At 34.3% G+C, this 23,999-nt stretch overlaps 1 protein-coding gene across 1 annotated transcript in view; it reads right to left on the bottom strand.

Moving 5' to 3' along the window:
- Positions 1 to 23,999, bottom strand: part of LOC140444611 (inter-alpha-trypsin inhibitor heavy chain H4-like) — a 38,379-nt gene that overhangs the window by 2,302 nt on the left and 12,078 nt on the right. The window contains exons 5-12 of the mRNA XM_072536372.1: positions 23,302 to 23,583; positions 21,665 to 22,045; positions 19,646 to 19,891; positions 18,000 to 18,269; positions 13,742 to 14,045; positions 11,153 to 11,203; positions 6,233 to 6,289; positions 1,554 to 1,676 (exon numbers count right to left, since the gene is read on the bottom strand). Coding sequence (XP_072392473.1) covers positions 6,258 to 6,289; positions 11,153 to 11,203; positions 13,742 to 14,045; positions 18,000 to 18,269; positions 19,646 to 19,891; positions 21,665 to 22,045; positions 23,302 to 23,583 — 1,566 coding nt within the window. The 3' untranslated portion in view covers positions 1,554 to 1,676; positions 6,233 to 6,257. The remainder of the gene's footprint in view (positions 1 to 1,553; positions 1,677 to 6,232; positions 6,290 to 11,152; positions 11,204 to 13,741; positions 14,046 to 17,999; positions 18,270 to 19,645; positions 19,892 to 21,664; positions 22,046 to 23,301; positions 23,584 to 23,999) is intronic.

Here is a 23,999-nt window from a genome sequence, read left to right as displayed (position 1 = left end):
ACCTATTCTATTTAAAACCTCTACGTTTGAAATGCGTTGAATTCATGATCTTTTGAAAATTCGACGATAAGACCACATCTTCAAGGCTTCCAAGTTGTTCGTTATATTTTCTATTTTTCTATATTTTGCAAGCATGCAAGCAATTTAATTAAAGCCAGCCTGTGAGACATGTTTACCCCTAAGAATTACGTTAGGGTATAACAATTCATTGGAGCGAGGTGTATTAACTCGAGTTAAAAACAGAAGTCACTCCACCGTGCTCCAATGCTCCAGACCATCCCTTTCCTCCTATAGCACTCTGATGCGCGATAGGGCTATTAGCCAAACGCTCTTCATGTAGTAGTCCTGGGTGATAGAACTCCAACATGGTTCCCTAACCGTTTCAAATTCAGGACAGCGTGACGCACTTTGTTCCTGTAATCCTCTAGTGACTTGTCCACGAATCTAAAATCTTCTATCTTTCCGTATTCTTACTTCCTTTAAATACTTGTTTAACCCTTAAGCTCTTAGCGTTACATATGTAAAACCGCTTAAATCTTCAGCCTAAAATTAGGGAAATGATTCTTATTTTAACTAGATGGAGATGCACGACTTTGAACGGACATTTTTTACTAGTTTTCAGCATTTGGTTCGAAGATTTGATCTAACCTGTTTATTTAGTTAAGTGTTTGATATGACGGTGTTTATTATTTATGGTTAACATGGATCTCAAGTTTGAGTAAGTATATTTTTACTAATCTTTTGTTATTATATTTTGTTTAAAGTGTCTTCAATTGAGCCCAAATTAATGTCTTTTCTTATTGATAATATAAATTTTTCTAATTTTTATCCTGGTTTTGTAAATTATACCTTTTATTTTGTTGTTACATATATTTAACGCTTTTTTCAGTACTTAAGAGAAAAAAGTAGAAACTTCTACAACTTACATTTCAAGAAAGCGCATCGGCTGAAAAGGACAATGAGAGTAGTGCTGATGACTCAGATGGTGAGGAAATTCAGCATAAAGTTATATTAAATATAATGTAGTGTAAACAAAATAAAAACTTTTTATTGTGGCACCTTTTAGACCTCGGTAATTATTTTACACCTTTTAAATTTGTTTTATTACTCTTCATTTGAAAAGAAAAAAAATGACATATTTTATAAAGGTGTTCTCTATTATTTTATAAATGGATCGAAAATTCTTAAAACTAAAACACTTAACCAATGCATGTGTTGGTTCGTCTTAGGCATGGATGTTAAACCTTTGAATGCATGTTTCTCAAAATACACTTTTAGCAGATAGGCACTTCTCTAACTACCGCCTCAATTATTAATCTCATCAGTCAATTATCATCTTTGACAATTCATTGTAGAGTTAACACTATACGTCTCTCATGTAACAGCGCACTCTATGTCTCAGTATGTGAAAGATAAAAAAGGCGCATTTGACTGGAGAAGTATGCAAAATTTATTCAGACATACTTTTTTTAGCACTCTTGACTGAAACTCAGAATCGCTAATATTATTAACTGCATTAGTTATTAAAAGAAAAGAAATATTTATTAGCTTACCTGATGGTAGGGATAATGTTTTGTTTTCACTTAAAGCAGCCGACAACCATTTTAGACTTCCGTCTAATTTTGAGTAAATAGCTGTTTCAGTAGAGGTTTCTGGTGCGACCCGCTTAACTGTTTCTGCATAACAAAAAACTATTAAAAATATATCTACGTGCAGTAACTCAAAAAAAAAATTAACTACATTGGCAAATATAGATAAGCATATACCGGGTATATGCTTTCTAAAGCTCTGGGGGATTGTGAAATGCCAAAAGGTCTTAATCTCGATGAAGAAAAAAGCCGAATCTGCACATCACGTGGTAGAAGGTGCACCTCCACGCAGATAGGGATCGAGTGATTGCCGGTATAAGCAATCCCCTGCTTACCGACCAACGGCTTCGGGCGGATGAGTCGGTAGGTAGCTGGACAATATTTTGTTCTGAAGCTGAGAAATCGACTTAAAAGGTGGAAGAACCAATAAATTGGTAAACGGCAGAAGAATGCAGAAGGCAAGGGGAAACCACTGCATTAACGGTTTAACAGAACATTCCTACTCATTCATCCAGGTAAGGAAAAGATCATGTAAAAGACCAGGCCTTCTAGGTCAATAGCAAGCAAAATCCTCGTTTAAATAATAAAATTCCACGTCTAAGAGTACCGAAATGTAGACCAATAAGACTTGCAGCATGGAATGTAAGAAGCTTATTTCAGCCAGGAAAATTGGACAATTTAATACAAATTTACCGGCAAATTTATAACCCAAAACGATCCGGTTCATCGCTATGGAGTCGCAATCTTGTTAGACACAGAAACTAATAAATCAATTATAAGCTTCACTCCTTATTCGGAGAGAGTGATAATGGTTCAACTGAAGACAAACATATAACAAGTTAACTTAATTCAAGTATACACACCAACAGCAGATAAGGATGAAGAGGAGATAGAACATTTTTACATTCAGTTAGACATAATTTTAACATCTATTAAAAAAAAAGACATTACAATAGTAATGGGGGACTTTAATTCTAAACTTGGGAGAGGAAAAGTTGACGAATATTCTGGAGAGTTTGGACTAGGTGACAGAAACGAAAGAGGTCATAGACTTGTGGATTTTTGTCAACATAAATATTTTGCAATAATGAACACAATGTTCCAACTATCCGGTAGAAGATTATACACTTTGAGATCTCCTGCAGACAACAAAGACCGCATAGTCAGAAATCAAATAGACTATATATTAGGCAAAAATAGATACAAAAACCCAAATTAAAACAGTAAAAGCATACCCCGAAGCAGATGTCAACTCAGACCATAACCCGCTGATAGTTAGAATGCACGTGAAACTCAAAAACATTGTTATATCTAAAAACAAACCAATGTCTGATTATACAAAATTAAGAAAAAGAGAAATAAATCAAAAAGTGATCCAACAAGTCAACTCAAATCTAACGAAGTAGGAGAAGGAATCTTTACATCAGAAGATGTCAATGAAAAGTGGAGCAATATTCAGAAGGCATTACTAAAGGCTGCAGAAGAAAATTAAAAGCCTGAAAAGACAAATAAAAAATAGAAGTGGATGACTTCAGAAATTCTAGCATTAATGAAAGAGAGGAGAAAAACCAAACTGAGAAATGAGCCAAAATATCAAGAACTACAAAGTAGAATTAAAGTAGAGATAAAAAGGCCAACGAAAAGTGGTTAACAGATCAATGCATAGAAACAGAAAAGTATGACAGAAAATACAACAGCTTTAATATGCATAAAAAAAATAAAAGAACTAACAAATACCAAAACGCGAGAACACTATGGGATACTCAAAAATGATAATGGTAAACTCATTGCAGACATCACAGATAAACTAAGATTTTGGCAAGAATACATAATATAACTGTTCGACGATGATAGAATAATACAAGAAGAATCACAAGAACAAACAGGACCGAAAATAATAATGTGCGAATTAGAACAGGCATTTAGAAATGAAAAGACCCCAAAATCAGTAGGCCCAGATCAGATACCCACTGAGCTATTTAAATGCATTGACGAAAAAACACTGCATATACTTTTAGATCTATTCAACAAAGTATAAACAACAGGAGTAATACCCGAAGATTGGTTGCTGTCCACGTTTGTAACACTACCAAAGTCAGTACATGCGACAGAATGCTCACAGTACAGAACAATAATTTCCTTAATTAGCCACACACTTCTCATCTCTCAAAATAATACACGGAAGACAAGAAAATAGAAGAAGATATAGATGATACCCAGTTTGGATTCAGAGGTGGACTAGGAACGAGACAGGCTTTGTTCGCTTTTAACGTTCTAGCGCAAAGACGACTAGATATAAACCAGGATCTCTATGTCTGCTTTATAAATTTTCAAAAGGCTTTTGATAGAGGACGACATCAGAAACTCGTAAAACTGTTAAAAAAAAGAATGTGGATAGTCGAGATACACGGGTTATTGTCAATCTGTACTGGAATCAAAAAGCAAAGATTAGAATCGAAAATGTCGATACAGAAACTATAGAAATCAAAAGAGGTGTTAGACAGGGTTGCGTGCTGTCCCCATTGTTATTCAATCTGTACAGAGAAGCTATTTTTAAGGAAGCAATATCAGAGGAACACCAGGGTATATCAATAAACGGAAAAATCTTGAACAACCTAAGATTCGCAGACACCGTTGTTTTTGCAGACAGTCTAGAAGCACTGCAACATTTAGTAAATAGATTACATCAAGTCAGTATAAAATATGGACTACAAATAACCGTTAAGAAAACCAAGTGCATGATTATTTCTAAGCAACATACATTGCTAAAATGGCGTGCCCTCCAAGTAAAGACTTGGCCGGACCCTGAGCTTCCTGGCCTTTCGGCATACGCTCTTAGCGAAACCTCTGCCCCTACGAGTCCGACACCAAAGTGAAGGTGCCACGGGGCGCGTACCAAAGACGTCCCGTGGGTCCCCCTGTGGGGGTACCCCGTAGGGTTACCACGACACGTCTAGCACACGCAACCCGCGGGGGCTCCACCTTCCCCGTAGTACCTGTGTTGTGAGTACCTTGCCTACCCGTTACTCCCACACTACGGGCGGGTAGGTTTGGCAGGCGGAGGAATTTCCACCTCACACGTAGACAGGTCGCCGCCGAGGATCTCTCCTCTACCACTCTTGGATCTCCCGGTGGGTACGTGCCGGGGCACCTACACCGCTCCTGACCGCCGTCAGGCGCGGTGTGTCCACACCCCTCCTGACCAAGGTCAGGAGAGGTATTTACGGGCCCAGCTCGTTCAACCTCACCAGGCTCTTTTGGAATGGGAGTAGAGTGGTCCCACGAGTAGTCTCGTCTCGGATACTAGGAGTGTAGACCGGTGACCGTGTCGCCGAAGCGACCGTGTGCGTTTCTACAAACCCGACACCTCTAGCGACGGCTCTCCACCTCCCTATTCCTACCCATTAGTCGCCTCTTACGACAGGCAGGGCTTTCTGACCCCGGCCGTATTCTTATCTCCGCGAGCCGGACGGAGAACAACATTATTTCTAAGCAACATACAGTAGGAAGGCTAGATATCGAGGGAAAACAAGTAGAAAGAGTGAATCACTACAAATATCTGGGAAGCTGGGTAAATAAAAACAATGACCAAGGTAGAGAAATAAGGACACGCATTGAAATTGCAAGACAAACATTTATAAATATGAAAACAATGTTTGTTCATCGAGATCTTCCTCTGGAGCTAAGGATAAGAGCCTTAAGATACTACGTGTTCTCGACTTTGTTGTATGGAATGGAAAGCTATGTCATTTGAGATGTGTTGATATAGAAGAGTTTTGTAAATACCATGGACCCAATGAGTTACAAATGCAGAAGTGTTAAGAACGCTACAAAAGGATTGCGAGGTCATAAAGCACATGAAAACAAGAAAGCTGGAATATTTAGGTCACATTACCAGAGGTGCGAAATATGAGATATTAAGGCTCATAATGCAAGGGAAAAATTAAGGGTAAAGGATCCATAGGAAGACGAAGAATTTCCTGGTTAAGAAACCTAAGAGAGTGGTATAGTTGCAGCTCAGTAGATCTTTTGAGAGCAGCCGCCAATAAGGTACGGATAGCTGTGATGATAGCCAACCTCCGATAGGAGAAGGAACTACAAGAAGAAGAAGAAGATATACCGGGTGGTGAATCCTCAAACTCAATAAGAAATTTTAAACTGTTGAGTTCCTGCTTCCCTAATTCTTTTATATCAAAGATCATGATATACTGTTTGTAGAGGACTGAAATCTGCACTGGAAAACAAATTTTTCTTCGAATTAAACACATTCCAAAATTTTGCAAAAATATAATACATTTGCCAGAGTATTGTTGTAAGTTAGGCCACACGTAGTGCAAAATGTGTATAACGGATTGCGTTTAGTCACAATGAAATTAGATATTACCAACATTTGAACTGTCAACATATTTTTTCTGATTTTTTGTTTAAAAAGACAAACAGTTAATGAAATATATTTAGTACCCAAAACTCCTTTTACAAGCAGAGAGGAGTTTTAATTAAAAGAATGACCATAGTTGGCATATTGAAATCTCCATTTCCTTCGACAGTCACTGTGCACAGTTCAATCAATTTAAGCAGTATATATTTTAAGAACTGTATATCACTTTAAAAAATATTTCTTAAGAAAATATTTTCAACCTCACCTGTATCCGAATGAGAAACTTGAAATCAAGATTTAGTCTTCCTACTTCTAGTGCGACCTAAAATAAAGTATTAATTACTTAAGATAAATTTATTAATATCACTCATTTGTTGCTATAATGTTATTTCTTGAAAATCATGATTTAAACATGACATAATTATTATAGAAACGTATTCTCCATAGTTTCTGCTACTATCAATGTTCTACGCTACGACGTTCTTGCTGCTAAAATCAGTTTTGAAAGGAGCCTTTAGAAGAATTGTTACATTGTTTTACCAATTATAAATAAATATATTTCTTAATGTTTTACAGCACGCTAAAAATACAATTGAAGACCTGTCCGTAAAAACGTTGCAAACGACAAAATGAAACTTGTTAGATAATATTTTTATTCTTCCTCAGCTTTTCCTTTTTCAGGGGTCGCTGTTCCTTACTTTTCATAGCCGCTCATTTCTGTCCATCATTTCTTCTTTACCTAAACCTTTCTCTCTAAAGCCTTCTACCACACAGTCCTTTCATCTTCTCCTCGGTTTTCCTCTACCTCTCATTTCTTCAACTTCGAAGACCCAGATAGTTTTCATTTCTACGTCTGATCTGACCAAACCATTGCAGTTTTTGTTCTTGAATCCTCTTTGAAGATGTAGTCACCCCGGCTCTGCTCCTTATCAAGCCATTCCTGATCTTCTTCCTTCCAGTCTTATTCTTATTCTTCATGTGCCATCTCCTTTAAGAAGGTTGGCAACCATCATGACAATTCGCAGTTTCAATATCGCTGCTCTAAAGAGGTCAGCAGAAGTGCAGTTAAGCTAAGCTCTTTAACCAGGAGATGCGTCTTCTTCCGCGACTCCTTCTACCCTGTATTCTTCCTTGTATTATTAATTGCAGCAAGTTATAACGCTCGCCCCTCATGACATGTCCCAGATATTGCAGTTTTCTGATTTTAATTGTATTTAAAACCTCTTTATCTTTTCCCATTCTTCTCAACACCTCGACATTCGTGACTCTATCCACCCAACTTATTCTTAATATCCTTCTGTAGGCCCATAACTCCAAAGCTTCTAATCTGTCCGAAACATCTTTCTTTTATGTCCAAGCCTCCAACCCATAACTATTACGAAGAACACGTAGCATCTCAGAAGTCTTATCTTTAAAGAAATTGAAATGTCCCTGCTACAGAGTACTTTTTTCAGTTTGTTGAAAGAATTTCTTGCCTGTCCTATTCTTGCCTTAATCTCTTCTGTGTATTCATTATTTTCGTTAATTATTGTACCCAGGTATTTATATTTTTCAACTTTTTTAATTTGTTCTCCATGTATTGTTAGGTTTTCTTGGCGCTGTTGGGCTTTTGTAATTACCATAAATTGTGTCTTTTTTGTGTTTAGGGACAGTCCGCTTTCTTCACTCACTTCTACCACTCTGTCAACCATTTGTTGTAAATCCTCAAGACATTCCGCTAATAAAATAGTGTCGTCGGCAAACCGTATATTATTGATTGGTCGGCCATTTACTTTTATTCCCATAGTTAGTTCTTCTAGTGCTTCTTGGATTATTTTCTCTGAATACAAATTGAACAAAGTAGGAGACATGACACAGCCCTGCCTGACGCCCCTCTCAATCTTTATTTCATTTGAAAAGACGTTGTTTTCTTTTACCACAGCGATCTGATTATAATAGATAGATCTAATGATCCTGATGTCTCTCATATCTAAATTTTTCTTTTCAAGTAATTCGAAAAGACGGCTATGTTTGACCTTATCGAAGGCTTTGTTGTAACTAAAGAAACGCATATATACTGGCTGATTAACATCCATGCACCTTTGCACAAGTACATTCACAGCGAACAGGGCTTCCCTCGTTTCCAGTGCATTTCTAAATCCAAATTGTGTGTCCTGCTCAAGTTTGTTGCGTATTCTCCGGTATATAATTTTTTAAAAATTTTTGAGCGTATGACTCATTAAACTTCTAGTCTTACCCAACATCAACCGTAACATTTTTATTTCAGCCACATCCATCTTCTTTTCATAAATTTTTTTTATAGGCCACATTTCACCACCCTACACCAGCGCAGGTCTCACCACACTCTTGTTTATCTTTCCTTTCAGCCCTTCCCTGATTTTTCGATCACAAAGTACCCCGCTCATTCGCTTCCAGTTAAACTAACCAGCCTATATCCTGTAGGCAATTTTTCGATTTATTGTCCCATTTTTCGTTATGTGAGAGCCAAGGTATTTAAGTCCTCCTAATCATAATAGTTTTTCTCCAAGCAATTTGATGTCCCATGCCACTGCAAAGTCAATAACACTATTTCTTTTATTATTTATTATTCCAATCCCCAAACCTTTATGAACTCTTTCTGTTCCCGCTCTTTTTCTACGAATATGTTCACTTAAATCATTTCCAATAAAACACTTTTCGTCTACAGGAATCTTGAGCATCTCACAATCAAGGGCACTCCAAACTTATTCTTTTTCCTGTTCTTTGCAATCTACCTGTGGGACGTAGGCACATATGATGTTCACGTTGGTTTTGCCTGTATTCAGTTAGACACTCATTATTCTATCACTGGCTCCGTGCTGGCACCCATGCTTTTCAGCCTCTACATAGCAGACATGCCAGAAACCACATCAAAAAAGTTTGGATACGCAGACGACTGGACGCTTGTCGCAAGTCATAAAGAATTCGAGGTCACTGAACGCATTCTAACAAACGATTTAAATGCCCTAGGGAATTATTTCCCCAAATGGAGATTCCAACCCAATCCAACTAAGACAGAAGTGTCCTGCTTCCATTTAAACAACAAGATGGCCAACTATCAACCTCAAATCCATTTTGAGGATAGACTCCTTAACTATAATAAACACCCAAAATACTTAGGTGTTACACTTGACAGAACGCTAAACTTTAAAGAGCATCTTACTAAGACTGCTGCAAAACTCCAAACTCGTAACAACATCCTGCAAAAGCTCTGCGGCACTACATGGGGCTCCTCAGCACCCACACTTAGATCGACAGCATTAGGACTGGTATACCCCGTAGCGGAATACTGTGCACCAGTATGGATAAACAGTCCACATACTCACCGTGTTGATGTCCAACTCAACCAAGCCATGCGAACTATATCGGGCACAATCAAGGCCACGCCCACTTACTGGTTACCAGCTTTGAGTCATATAGCTCCACCACCCATCCGCCGGGAACATGCCCTTGTCAGAGAATTTACAAAAATCAATACTGATCCTGAGCTCCGCTCCCATGTCGGAACTTCCGCCAGAGACATAAATAGGCTCCGTTCAAGACACCCGCCTCTACAAACAGCAAAAAGGCTAGTAGATCAAAACTTTAATGTAACTGAACGGTGGAGAGAACAATGGGAGAATAACGCTGCACCAGCTAACTGGAACACGCTATGTATTACAAGCAAACGTGAGGGCTTCAACCAACCGAGACGAATTTGGACCACACTCAATAGAATAAGGACGAACTGTGGCAGATGTTCCGACTCACTTTTTAGATGGGGAAAAATACAATCACCAAATTGCGACTGCGGCGCCGAAAGGCAAACAGTAAAACACATGGTAGAGGAATGCCCGATTAGATCCTATAACGGCAACCCTTCTGATTTCATGGCTGCTACAAAAGAGTCAATCGAATATATTTATAATCTAGATGTTTGTTTGTAGAATAATATTTTTGTATTTACTGTTGTTTGTAATATATATATATATATATATATATATATATATATATATATATATATATATATATATATGTATGTATATATATGAACCTGTGATGTAGCCATACGCTAAATAAATAAAAATTCTATCACTTCTTCTGGTTACCCTTACAAGATGATCCTTCCACTTGTTTAAAATAATACCTACTCCATTTCGGCCGTGACTGTTAGAAATACTATATTATAACTTGCATCGATCTTAAAGATTTTTCGACTTATCACCTTTCCAACGAGTTTCCTGCACACAAAGTACACCAATCCTTCTCCATTGGATGAAATCGGGGAGCGCTCTTTCTTTACCTGACATGCTTCCGACGTTGAAAGTTGCAATTCTCCGGACTATCTTCTTTAGCCCCTTCTGTCACCTTTAAGGGGTAGCCCTAGCTTATTTTTCTCAGGGGTCAGGCGAGACCGCAACTACGCATCGCTTACGGGGAACGCCCTAGCCTCTAAACCGCTATTGGGATAGGATATTGAAACCGCTCTTAATAAATAAATATCTTAGACCACCTGCTTTAAAAGTGAAAGATTTAGTTTACTATCAAAACAAGAAAAAGCAGTTGATAGTAGAAAATTGATAGAAAAACATTATGATTTAAACTGGAAGAGTATTGAAGAATTAAGCTATTTTAAACACGTTTTAGAACGAGATAACTCAGGATAACATCCACCTGCTGACGAAGTTTATAAATAATTAATTTACTTTCATCAATACTAGTAAAATAAACAGGTTCCCCTGTGATCCTTTTATCGACACGATATAAATTAATATAAATAAATAGTCACAAAAACGAATAGAAATATAGACCAGTTTTTTTAAGCTTTTATATGAATTTCTTTCAGATATTCGAAGTAATTTATCATGCATCAAACTTTTTTGTTTTTGTCTTGGTTTTATGTAATTTTAGAAGGCTACGGGACGTATCCCTACTATTATGGAATTTTTTATATGCTTTTTTCTGTAGAACGTATCCACTTTACTGTACATGAAAAATATGTAAAAATTCAAATCCCATTTTCTTCTCCTTTCTTCTCAATCACTTTTTAGAATGGTATAACACTTCAATATCAATATTATGATTTGTTTACTTCCCATTGTTTATCAATGCTGATTATCGTTCTTGATCAAAAAATCAAATTTTTTATGAAAAATTTGTTTATAGAATGAAATAAAATTTTACTCACCACGTCTGCCTCCAGGTCTTGCAGGTTGAGAAGCTGTTCCCAGTCTTGGAACTGAAGCAATAAAATCTTTGCAGAAACCTCAACGCATATATACTAATACACAAAAAATAATTATCAACTCGATTCATGGTAAAATAACCAAGTTTATGTTTGAGTTTTTGTGTCTAATATAATATCCAAAAACGTATCTCACAGGGGTAAAATTGACTTAGTTGCATTCTCATTTCTAACGTGGGTAATATAAAAGACAAAGAAAATTTGTACCATTTTAATATTATGCTATTATCAGACTATATTAAATTCTAAAAGTATTTAACTAGATATGTTCAATTTTACCATTGTTTACATGCATTTTTACAGTAATAAAATTGCCCAAGTCTCACTTAAACATTTTTACCACTAGATTTCGCCTGCGTATGCATAGATAGGCATCTTCCTTTACAACTACACTTTGTTTTTACATAGACCTTTACATCACAATTTTTTTTGTGCGCATGTGACAGTATCAGCCACTTTTTCGTACTGTTTTTTTTGTAAACAAGCATATTAAAGTATCTTTTACCACATAATTATTAAGGTAAAATATACTAAAGTATAGTTATTGAAAAAAGAAATACGAAAATAAAGAAAAATAATCTCAATTAGCAAATAATTTTTTTATATCGATTGTTATTATGATATATGTACGAAAAGCAACAATGAAGCGGTGTCGTTATGGAGTATGTAATAGTGATACATGCTATAAATCATTTAAAGGCAATACCGATTACTTTATAAATTCTCCAAAACAAAAATTTCACTATAAAGAAGCAATACTATATCTGCAATATTCCATTTATATTAAATACTTTTCAGTATATACGTTTGACCTTTTAGCCTTACAATATTAACATCTTCAGTCCCGTTAAAAGAGTCTATTGTGAATCTCATGAACTCCCCCTTTACCTTCGGAAGCAGCAACTACTCCTATCTTATGCTAGCAGAATTTCATCGAATCCGACTAACCCTCTATTTAATCTTCTGACTTCGCCAGACCTGGACTCGTAAACTCGCCCAGATGTATACTTTCAATCCCACAGATCCTGTGGGATTGTGCAAAGACACAAAATTATCTCAATCACTTGCATCTATAAAATCAGAATCCCCGCCATGATCTCGAACACCTCCTTTTATAAACAGTTCCCTCTGTAAATTTAATAAGTAACAAACAAATAATATAATTTTCGTTCAAGGATATTGTCAATACATCCCACTATGATAAGGTGCTTTATACGGATGCATCCCGAAACGCAGATGGAGTTGGCTGTTCTGTCACTACAGTTGATACAGTATTAGAACAATACCGAATATCCAATGAATGTAGCGTGTTTTCAGGAGAACTCTTCAGTATTTCAAAAGCTCTCGAGTTCCCTTTTGACAATCACCACTGTCTAGCTTACCACTGTTAGCACCGATTCCTTATCCGCAATTCATTCGTTAGCAAATATTTTCAATCAACATCACCTAGTGCAAAAAATACTAAAATCGATCCATCTTCATACTTCCCGAGGGACTTCAATAATAATATGGGTGCCTTCTCATATCGGCATCCAAAGAAATGGGATGGCTGACAGTGCTGCAAAAGAAGCATCTTCATCCAATTTACCCATCTAAAATATCCAGCTGCAAGAAGATATAAAATCAAAATTCAGAAGGGATTTCCCCTGTAAGTCTCCTGCAAAATGCAAGTGGCAAGAACTTTGATTAACCAAAGACACAAAGCTCAGGGAAATACAACCTATTGTTAACAGTTATTTATCCCTAGTATCCCTGAGCAGAAAAGAGAAGATAGCAATACGAAGATTGGGGATAGGACACACATGTTTGACACGCGGTCATCTTATGTCCTCTAAAGATAAACAGTTATGCTCCCATTGCAACGATATTCCTACTACCATCAAGCACATCCTCACAGAATGTCAACACTACCAGGCTACTCGCTTCAGTTAAAGAGCAGTTTAAGAGAACTTCTGAACTGTTCAAGACGACTCAAGAGCCTAATAGACTTCTTAAAGACTACACAGTTGTTACTCTTTACTATTGTAAACTCTGTATCATAATCATGAATGTGTTGCTTGTGTGAGTCCATTTCAAAAGGTAAAAGAAATAATAAGTTAGACTTACTCACAATCAATTTAATTTAACTAATCGGACGACCGGTTTCGCTTTCTATAATATGCAAAGCATCTTCAGGTCACGATACAAAGTTAAAATGATGCCGGTACTAATTAATAGAGTACCGGCATCATTTTAACTTTGTATCGTGACCTGAAGATGCTTTGCATATTATAAAAAGCGAAACCGGTCGTCCGATTAGTTAAATTAAATTGATTGTGAGTAACTCTAACTTATTATTTCTTTTACCTTCTGTATCATAACTCTATAGGTGCTCTTGTAAACCATTTTTCCCGTGTCAATGACCAAATATGTCGAGACACGTTAATTCGAAATAAAAAAAAAAATTACCATCATAAATAGTTTTTAAATTAGTATTTGAAAATTAGTTGTTAGACTTTTACAATACCTACGAGTATTACAATAGATACTTACGATATCGGTACGTATCTGGACACATGGATTGTGTACAGTTGGGTTTCACTACAACCAGTGAGGTTAGGTCAGTTACAAAGGAATATTTAAGAGCAAGTTCCAAAGCTTTCTTGGTAAATTCTGTTTTATTTTTAGCAACGTTCATCTTCTGGAGAGTTTCCTTTACCGTCAAGTATGCCCAAAGACGTTCCAAGGAATTTACTGGTTTGTGAACACTTGGTTTGTACATTAAGGGTCCTCGTTTACCTACGGCTCTTATTGTAGGATCAAATTCATGACCTAAAAATATATATAAACGAGTGAGCTATTAATTTTATAGCAGCAGAAAGAAAAAAAGTAGGATAGAAAAAAGTGTCAGATTCCTATAAGAAAAAACTCTTCTTCTTCTTCTTCTTCTTCTTCTTTTTCTTCTTCTTCTTCCTCTTCCTTCTTGTATGTAGGCTTTAAAGCCTGTTTCTTTGGTGATTTATCTCGTGTTATTCGTACTATCCTATCCTCTGCAATTCTACTAGTGTGTTCGTCTTACTCCTGTTTCCTTTTTGTCACCCATCCATTTATGTCTTCTATATTGCATGCTCTTCTTATGTTTTTGCTTCTCGCCCTATACAACATACTTTTCTCTAATATTCGTCGGATTATTTTCATCTCTGTTATTTCTAGTAGTCGTCTTGTTTTAGATGTGTCAGGTTTTGTCTCCACCGTGTATGATAATATAGGTCTAATTGCTGCTTTATAGATTCTTGTTTTTGTATCTTGTCTTAGTTTTTGTTCTTCCAGATTGTGTCATTAAGAGATCCCGCCGCTTTACTTGCTTTTAATCTTTGTTGTCGTACTTTTTCTTTAACATCTCCGTAACTATTATATTTATTCCCAGCTATCTAAACCTTCCCTTATGCTTTATTATTTTCCCATCAATTTCGATTTTACATCGTAGTGAGTATTAAGATGTTGTCATACATTTGGTTATTTATGCTGATATTATCATATTGTATTTCGTGGCTATTGTATTAAAGATGTGTGTTAATCTTAAAAAGAAAACTTTTTCTATTTAAAATACTTACCAACTACATGTAGTATATATAGAATTTAACAATAAAGCTTGTTGACGAAGGGAGAAAGAACCTATCTAAGACATACCTTAACCTATCTACTTTGGTTTACTAATAAGTTGGAATATAGACAGTCTGACCCATTTACATTGGAAACTTCTTCTTTTTTCTTTCTTCTTTCAAAAGCACTTGACTCTTCACTCCTGAGTCTAAGCCTCTCCTTGGTGTTTACATTTTAATTTGTCTTTTCCCACATGGTGTCACTGTTTTTCTTTTCCCGCCCTTTCTTTCACATCGACCAGCCAACTTTTTGGATATCGTCCCATACTTCCCTTATATCATCTAGGTATGCACTATACGATGCGTTTAGTCTATCTAGTATCAGCTTGTCTGGCAACATATACTACCCAAGACCACTTCATGCAGCAGCACGTTGTCTTACATCCTCTAATTTTGTTTTTTTTGTATATTTCTTCATTGCAAATACGATCTTTTAAAGTTATTCCCAGCATAAGTCGTTATACTGCGCGATGTGTTGCTCTCATTTTGTTGGTGGCTTTTGTGGCCAACGTAATTGTCCCTAGACCGTATATCATCACTGGAAGGATGCAAGAATTGAAAACTTTTACCTTTTTTGCCTATGGCATATTTTGTTACCCATTTTTCACTAATTTATTGCCACCCTAATAAATTTTCACCACCAAACCACTCTTAAGAGGAGCGATTCTACTGGCTTAAGGTCCAAGCTAGCAGAATTCAAAAAAAACTTTTTGCCAATGGCACATTTTTTCACCCATTTTTCTCTAATTTATTACCAACCCGATAATTTTTCATGCCTACCCTTATGGGAGCAATAGCGATAGCTTAATGTTCAAGCAAAATTCAAAAAAAAATTTTGATAAACCACAGTGTTTTGCTAGCTTTATACAAATTTATTACCACCCTTGTAATTATTCACTCCCCAACTACCCCTTAGTTAACCCCTTCAGTTAACTTATAACTGAAATAAAAAAGTGTTGTGTTGTTTTTACCAAACTTTGACCACCGTGATAATTTTTACCTCTAAACCAATCTTATTTGGAAACGTTTCCGCTAGCTTAATATTCGGGCCAGAGAGGTCAATAATTCCATTAGGTTAAAATTTAGGGTTAAAAATTTTTTTTTTGCAATTTCACCGTCTTCCACTTATAACTGAAATGAAAATGTGTTGTATTAACTTTGTACTAAAGTTTGACCATCTTGATAATTTTCTACCCCTAAACCAATCTTATTTGGAAATGTTTCTGCTAGCTTAATATTCGTGCCAGTGGATTTAAAAAAAATTGAAATACCACAGTGTTCTGTAAGGTCTTTGCGAATTTATTACCTTTTTAATAATTTTTTACCCCCGACTAACCCTTGTGGGAAGTCAATAATTCTGTTGGGTTAAAAGTTAAGTTTTTACTAAGTGTTAACCAACTACACCAATTCTACCAGCCACACATTTCAGCTAGCTAAATAAAAAAAAAATCTTTTCGAAAATACAAAATACTGGTGTTATGCTAGATTTTACTTATTTATTACCACCCTAATAATTTTTCACCCTTTAACTACCCTATATGAGAAGTTATTAATACTGCTAGGTTAAAATATAAGGTGTTAAAAAATCTGTTTTTATAATTTTACTGTACTCTACTTGTAACTGAAAGTATAAATTGCTTGTCAGGTTTTTACTGAATTTGATTTACCCTCATAATTTTTGACGCCCTAAACCACAATTAATGCGAAACATTCCACAAGCTAGAATACACATTCACGCTATCAGAATGCAAAATCTGTTTGGAAATACAAAAGTGCTCTGCTAGATTTTTACTATATTTTTAGAGTTGAGTTTTAGTAAATACAATGGAATGGTTATATTTCACATACAGTACATTTAACCAACTTACACCTCTTAAAGAAACAGCAGAGCACATTTTACGTCAGTGTGACAGTCTGGCAGATGTGCGGTTCTTTGCATTAGGAGAAGAAAATCCACCGGCAAATAGCTACATGAAAGGTACAGTCTCAAAGCTACTAGAGGATCACAATAGATCTGAAAAGGTCGCAGTAGAATAGGCTGAAAGGCCACCTCTGTTAATCTAATCTAATCTACACGATTCTAAATCTAAACGATTAACAGAATTCGCAGAAAACCTTTCCTTGTAGTAAAAGACACTGTAAACTGCACTGGTATTCTCCATAATGTTTAACACTATGCTAAATTTTAGGTATAAAATAAATATATGTGTCACTAACCCGTTGTTCATAGTTTTGCATATTTTGTTACATTTTTTTTAATAAATAGTATTCTTGCATAATGTTATTTAACGTAAATTTCTTCACCTACTTGTTTAATAATTTTTTTCTGAAACAAATACTACCGTGCTAAGGATAATTTTTGTTAACATCACTTTTAATTTTTGTTAAAAAATACTTCCGAGTAAACTAGAACACTTTGTCTGATTTACTGCTTTACTTGGTATGTCTAACCAGTAATTAAAAATATATTACATTGTCTCTTAATAGTTTTATATTTACCTCAAAGTTACTGACAAACGTTCTTCTGGTGGTATGCATTTTCTCCACTTTGTGTCACTATATGTTATTGAAGGACCAATTATTCCCAATAATTCATATCAAAGCTACTTTTTGACATGCGTTAGTATTTGTAAAATTTTTCAGGATGCTCACATAAATATTTAAATAAAACGTAAAACTGTCCTTTAATAAATCTTTTATTTATTAATGGATGAATCCAATAACGATGCTTTCGCCGTTTACTTCTCTCCCGAAGCAAAAGAGCGATCACACAAGTGGTTTCGATGTCATCCATTGAAAAACTGATGTACATTCAGATTCAGCGACTTAAAAATTGCAGTGGAGGCACCCTCCAGATTTTCTGCGACAGCGATTTTTTTGTCGCCGCGACTACAAATCGCAGGTGGAGTGCTGGTCTAACTAGAATAAGTTGACAATACCATTATTACTATTAAAGCACTATTTTTGCTAATAAATAAACTGATACTTTAATAATTATACATATAATATTAAAGTGCTTGTGCTTCCTAGCTTACGGATCCGTTGATTTGTATATTTATCGAATGGATATATAGAATACTTTACTTCATTGATATGATAAAATAAGATCATAAATGAAATTCCTTACCTAAGAAGCGTCCAGTGACTACAATTTCACCACCAGCGTAAACAATAGGAAAACCTGTGTTTGTTACTTCGCTAGCGTCGTCATTGTATTTAAAATGAACATCTGATAGAAGTGGAGAGGATATTTGTCTATAAAATTGTTGCAGTTGGATGGCGGCATCTGCTGCTTCGTAAATTTGTCTGGAGAATGCTCTGTTTTTCAATGAGAGTTTTTTTAAAAACTCTATGTCGGCAGAATTTCCAAAAGCGAGACTGTACAGTGGAGCATTGATGTCTTTATTTAATTTAGTGACCTAAATATGATATATTAATTACATATCGTTTAGACAGTTATATCTAAACACACCGCGAAACCTAAGTGGTCATAGCCAGAGAAGATATAAGAGTATGGTCGAAAATGTCATTTATCGAACTATTCACAACAACAGTAAAATTATTTGGCCCAATATGATGGAAAACGTCCAAAAAGGATAAGCACTAGAAGAGAAAAAGAACTCTAAAATAAAATAACAATGAATAGTTACGAGTTTGCATTTTAAAAAAGAGTTAGACACTGAACAATTGGATAGGATTATACCGAAATTAAGTGAGTGCGGATTTTTTCTAAGATTGGAATCAATAGAAGCTTTTTGAATACCTTTTATAGAATCGGCAGCAAACTTATAGTTCTATAGAATTTTAGGTCTTCTGGTTTTTTTTCCAGGTTTTGGTGTCAGGATAATCCGTGAAATTTTCCATTATGCCTGTTCTGATGATGGCGTTGAAAATGCGCTGCAGATATTTGTACCATTTTATTGTATATTCTTGGAATAACTTGCCTGTTATCAGATCAAATCCTAGGACTTTTTCTGGTTTTATATTTTTCATAATTGTATTTCTCATTTCGGTAAGCGTGAAGTTTTTATTTGGTAATTTTAGTTGAAGCGAGGTTTTCAATATGTTATGAATCTCGCTATAATTGTCGTTCGGTTCTGGTTCGTTTGGTTCAAAGAATTTTACTAGTGTTCAGCAAAGACTGTGGCTTCTTCTTTGTTAACTTTGGCCCATTTACCTTGCATGTCTCTTATTGGAGGACAATATTGTTGTGGTTATTTTAGTTTTTTTGTTGCTTTCCAAAGTTAGTAGTCTGTATCTTCACAAGCTGCAAGAGAACTTAGGTAATCCTCGATACCTTTGTTTTAATTAGTGAGTGTAGACTTAATGGTGACGGTGATAGTTTGCATAATGTTGTTTAATTGTACTTCAATTTTGTTGTTATTATCGCTAATTGACCTAACATTAGCATTCATATTCAACTACATATATCATTGAATACAAAAATACGTTGGAGAGTAAGAATGTCGAATGAAGCAGTTCTACAAAGAATAACTAAAAACACTATTATCAGTGATATAAACACGGGCGACGAGTTTTCTGGCATATCTGTTGAAATACGGAAAATAATAGTTTTTTCGATTAATTAGAAAGGTAAAGTAGAAGGAAGATTAGGCATTGGAAGAAAAAATGACTAGTCTATATTATTGAACACATCCATCAAAGAAGAAAAACCTTAAGAGACATCAAGAAAAACAGCCACGAATAAAGAAGTAGAAACGAACTTGAGAATTTTTAATAACCAATGCAAAAATTATTTCCTGGTCAAATTAATTCTTAATATAATACCTACCACATCAATAATTTCGTCTGTAGAATGTATACCTATGTTGGGTTGTCCATCCGTTAGGAATATTAAGAGGTGCTTTCTCTGATGGTCACTTTCTTTAGTTCTTTCTATTTCGGATTTTACAAGATATAGGCCAGCGTCTAATCCACCAATCATGTGAGTGCCACCTCCATCTTGTATGTTGTCTATAAGTTTCTTTGCCTTTGTGATTGATTCATTTGTTGCTGATATAGGTCTTGATAAGTTGAGTTTCTAAATAAATGAATGTTTTAATTTATTGCTAATAATAACAATACGTGTTATATAAGTATATGATTAAGTTCAACTTTTCAATATTGAAAAATTTAATTATTAAATTTTTATAGTAAGGTAAAGTTAAGTAAGTAGTTAAGGTTAAAGTATTTATTATAGAACTATTTTCAAATAATAAAGACACGTTTACAAAGAGCACACAACATTTATAAAATAAATTATCAAATATTGAATTTAATGGAAATAATATTTAAGTTATATATAAAGGGTGTCAATTTTAAAACTTACAATGGGCTAGTTTAAATTGCAAACCCCTACTTATGACCACCATTGAAAAGATTATAAAAAATGCTATCCAATGGTATAAATAATAAATATACAGGTTGAATTAATAATTCTAAAACTTTGGTTTAAATGGAAAATTTATTGAGGTTTTTGTTGTTTCTGTTGATGACCCTGATAATTATTGTTTAATAATTATACAGGGTGTTAACATCAGCCGGCTTACTATGACTTTTGTATTTGTAATTCTCTTTCATGTCACTTTAATTCCCCCTTACTATTATAGAGACGGTTTTAAGCATTTTTCGATATCAGCTTTTGTTCGTGAGAGAGCCCATTGCAAGTTTTAAAAATGACATATATATATATATATATATATATATATATATATATATATATATATATATATAATAGTTTTGAGTTTCTTGAACCGTACTATATTTAATATAAAAATAGTTTTTCTTGGGTTTAGGTTCAATAAATTATATTAAATGTGGAACTAGATTTTATTTTCCATAAAAATCGTTTCGGCAGGAAACCCTTGCCTTTGTCAAGATTCTAAAATGAACAAGATTAAGAACAAACAGTTATTGTAATATATATATATATATATATATATATATATATATATATATATATATATATATAACTTACCAAAACGTAAAAACGGACACTGACATTAATGAAGTGACAAATAAAAGTTGATATCTGATATCTCATGGTTTACTGTCATTAGTGTGTAATTATTTCTATATGGGCGTATCATTGATGTTTTTGAAAAAGGTAAAGTGTAGATATGTTATGACTTTAAGAGCTTTTTATGGTGTTATATCTATTATTATTTAAATCAGATTGAATTATATTTTATTTAGGTTTTGTGTACCTTTTTTGTCATTTATTGCGTTGGCATTTCTTTTTATTTCTATTGATTCGTGTATCTCCCTCTCCTTTTTCTTTTGTTCGGTTTTTAAAATTTTGATGTTTTCGAAGTCAAATTTATGCTTTTTCTCATTTTCATGTTTTGTGAGCGCAGTGACATTGTTCTCGTCATATTTGTTAGAACGAATTCTGGATTGAAGCAGTTGACTAGTTTGCCCGATGTAGACACCTTCACAGTTAATACATGGTATCTCGTAAACAACATGTGATTTTTTTAGTTTTGGAGTTTGTGTTTTTAGTTTAGTAAAATATTTATTTAAAAGGTTGTTGCCTTTGTGGGCTAATGTTTTGTTATGTTTGGCTAAAAGATTTGTCAATTGTTCGGATAAACCTTTTATATATGGAAGAGTTGTATAAGTAGTTTTGATACTGCTGGGTTTATTGTTATTCGTATTGTTGTAAAATTTTTTAAGTCTTGATTTGAAAATAGTTTCGATTAGATGTTCGGGATATGCATTCTTTAGAAGGGCATTTTTTGCTTTTTTTTATTGCATTTGGTCTGTATTCTGGGTCTGTTAGTTGTATAGATTTATCAGCAAGACTTATAATTACAGACTTCTTATGGGAGAATGGATGATGAGAATTGTAGTTGAGATATCGTGAAGACCATATTTCTTTTGTAAACCACATGGTTTTAACTGTGTTATTAATGCGATGTAAAGTAATATCCAGAAAATTTATTTTATTATTTTGTTCAATCTCTATAGTGAACTTTAGTTTTGGATGGCAACTGTTGAATTTATCTAAAATTTCGGTCATTTTATTTGTTGGAATAGCACAGATACAGTCATCGATATAGCGGTGGAAGAATGGTACATTAAAATCTAAATGACTCATGACAGATTCTTCTAAGTCTTCCAGAACCAGTTGAGCAATGACACTAGAAATACTTGCACCCATTGCACATCCATTCATTTGTTGGTATATTTCGTCCTTATATAAAAAGTATGTTGAGTTTAATGTTAACTCTACAGATAATTGTAATTCTTACAATGGGATGTTAGTGTACTCTTTTATGTCATTCCACTTCTTTTTAATGATGTTAGTGGCACATCTAATATAATAGTTCCATATCTAATATAATTTATTGAACCTAAACCCAAGAAAAACTAATTTTAACCCAAGAAAAACTAATTTTTGTAATTGACAGTATTTATTTTCAGCTAAACAATATTTTATATACACAAAATTTTGATTAAGCAATGGGATCTGCTTTATTCCTATTATTATTCTTCTTCTTCTTCCTCTTTATAAGAGCAATTTTGCTTGTTCATTGGCGGATTAATACCTTTATGAAAGGTTTTCACTCCATCTTTTGCGCGGTTGTCCGATACTTCTTCTGCCGATTCGTGGCTTATCTCTTGCTATTTTGACGACACGGGTTTCCTCCATTCTGCTTATGTGGTTATTCCATTCTTTTTTTTATTTTGTGTCCATTCATTTATACACTGTACGTTACATTTTTTTCTAATGTCTTCATTTCTCTTCATCTCTGCCGTTTCCAGTAGCTTTTGCATTGTGGCTGTATCGGGTCTTGTTTCTGAGGCATATGTCCTTATTGGTCTTACACTGGATTTATAAATTCTTGATTTCTTTTCATCGCCATATTTTGAGTGCTACTTCGAGGTATATTTTATACCATCTTCTATAAATATATTCACTAATAATAGGGAAAATTTATCCCTATTATTAGTAAATATATTTATAGAAAATGGTATAAAATATCGAAGAAGCACTCAAAATATGACGATGAAAATTTGGCCAAATGGAAATAACGAATGACAATGACTCTCTTCTATTCGCGCACGACCAAGTACTAATGGTATATAATATTATATTAGTTTATAAATAAGGAATTTTACAGAATAGAGAAAATGTTAGAATAAATGAACGTCAATCTTACATCAAAAATAGAGAATCTGGCAGATCTCATATAATGTAAACGCACATGGGAAAATGCACATAAAATTCAGCGAAACGATTCATATACTGTTTGTCGTTTATATAATGCTACAATAGAACCGACATCAACACAAAGGCATGTTTCTCTCTTTATTGATTACAGAAAAGTGTTTGAGCGGTTAAAAATAAGAAATCGAAAAAAAAATTGAGGTAATTTCCTTACCCAAACAATGCACTGTGAAACTAAAAATTTTAAAACTAGAATATTATTACAAAATATTACTTACAGCTAATTTTTCAAATGGTTCTCTGTAGTTGTCCCACTTAACAATAATTGATTTCTCATTTTCTATGTCCCACACATATATTTCACTGTTGAATTCTACAATACTGAGAGAGTCTTCAGGTTTGATCTCATCTAAAATACTGGTCATGGCATCTTTAAGTTGCTGTAGTTTGGTACCGTACATACTGGAACTTGTATCTAAGATGAAATATACGTGCTTGGGGATGACTTCTGCGTCCTTTGGTACGAAAAAGTGTACGAAGTATCCATTTTGTAATAAAACCTAAGGAAAAAATGTATATATTGAATTTGATAGTCTTATATCCCTATCACTTAATAATACAACTAACATTATTAATTGCTTTTTTAAAAGTTCACTTAAACTACAGATACACCATTGACGGAAGTTACGTGGCAAGGCTATTGTTCTTTGGCTACTCTCAATAGTTCTCTTTTTTAAATTGGGAAAAAGTCGCATCCACCTAATAGTTATTAGCGACGGAACAATACATAAGTTACAATTTTCTGGTACAATATAAGTATAAGATTATATACATTATCTACAAAAACATATTAGATTTTATTGAATACACCAATTGTTGTTGTTTTTAAAAAGCCAATTAAATTTTTTGGTTCCTTATTATTGTCTGATATTGATATTGAATGAGAATATGTCTAACAGTTGTTGAGGATAAATAT

Source organism: Diabrotica undecimpunctata, chromosome 6 (genome assembly GCF_040954645.1).
Source record: "Diabrotica undecimpunctata isolate CICGRU chromosome 6, icDiaUnde3, whole genome shotgun sequence".
NCBI classification, from domain to species: domain Eukaryota; kingdom Metazoa; phylum Arthropoda; class Insecta; order Coleoptera; family Chrysomelidae; genus Diabrotica; species Diabrotica undecimpunctata.
This window is presented reverse-complemented; position numbering and strand designations above follow the sequence as displayed.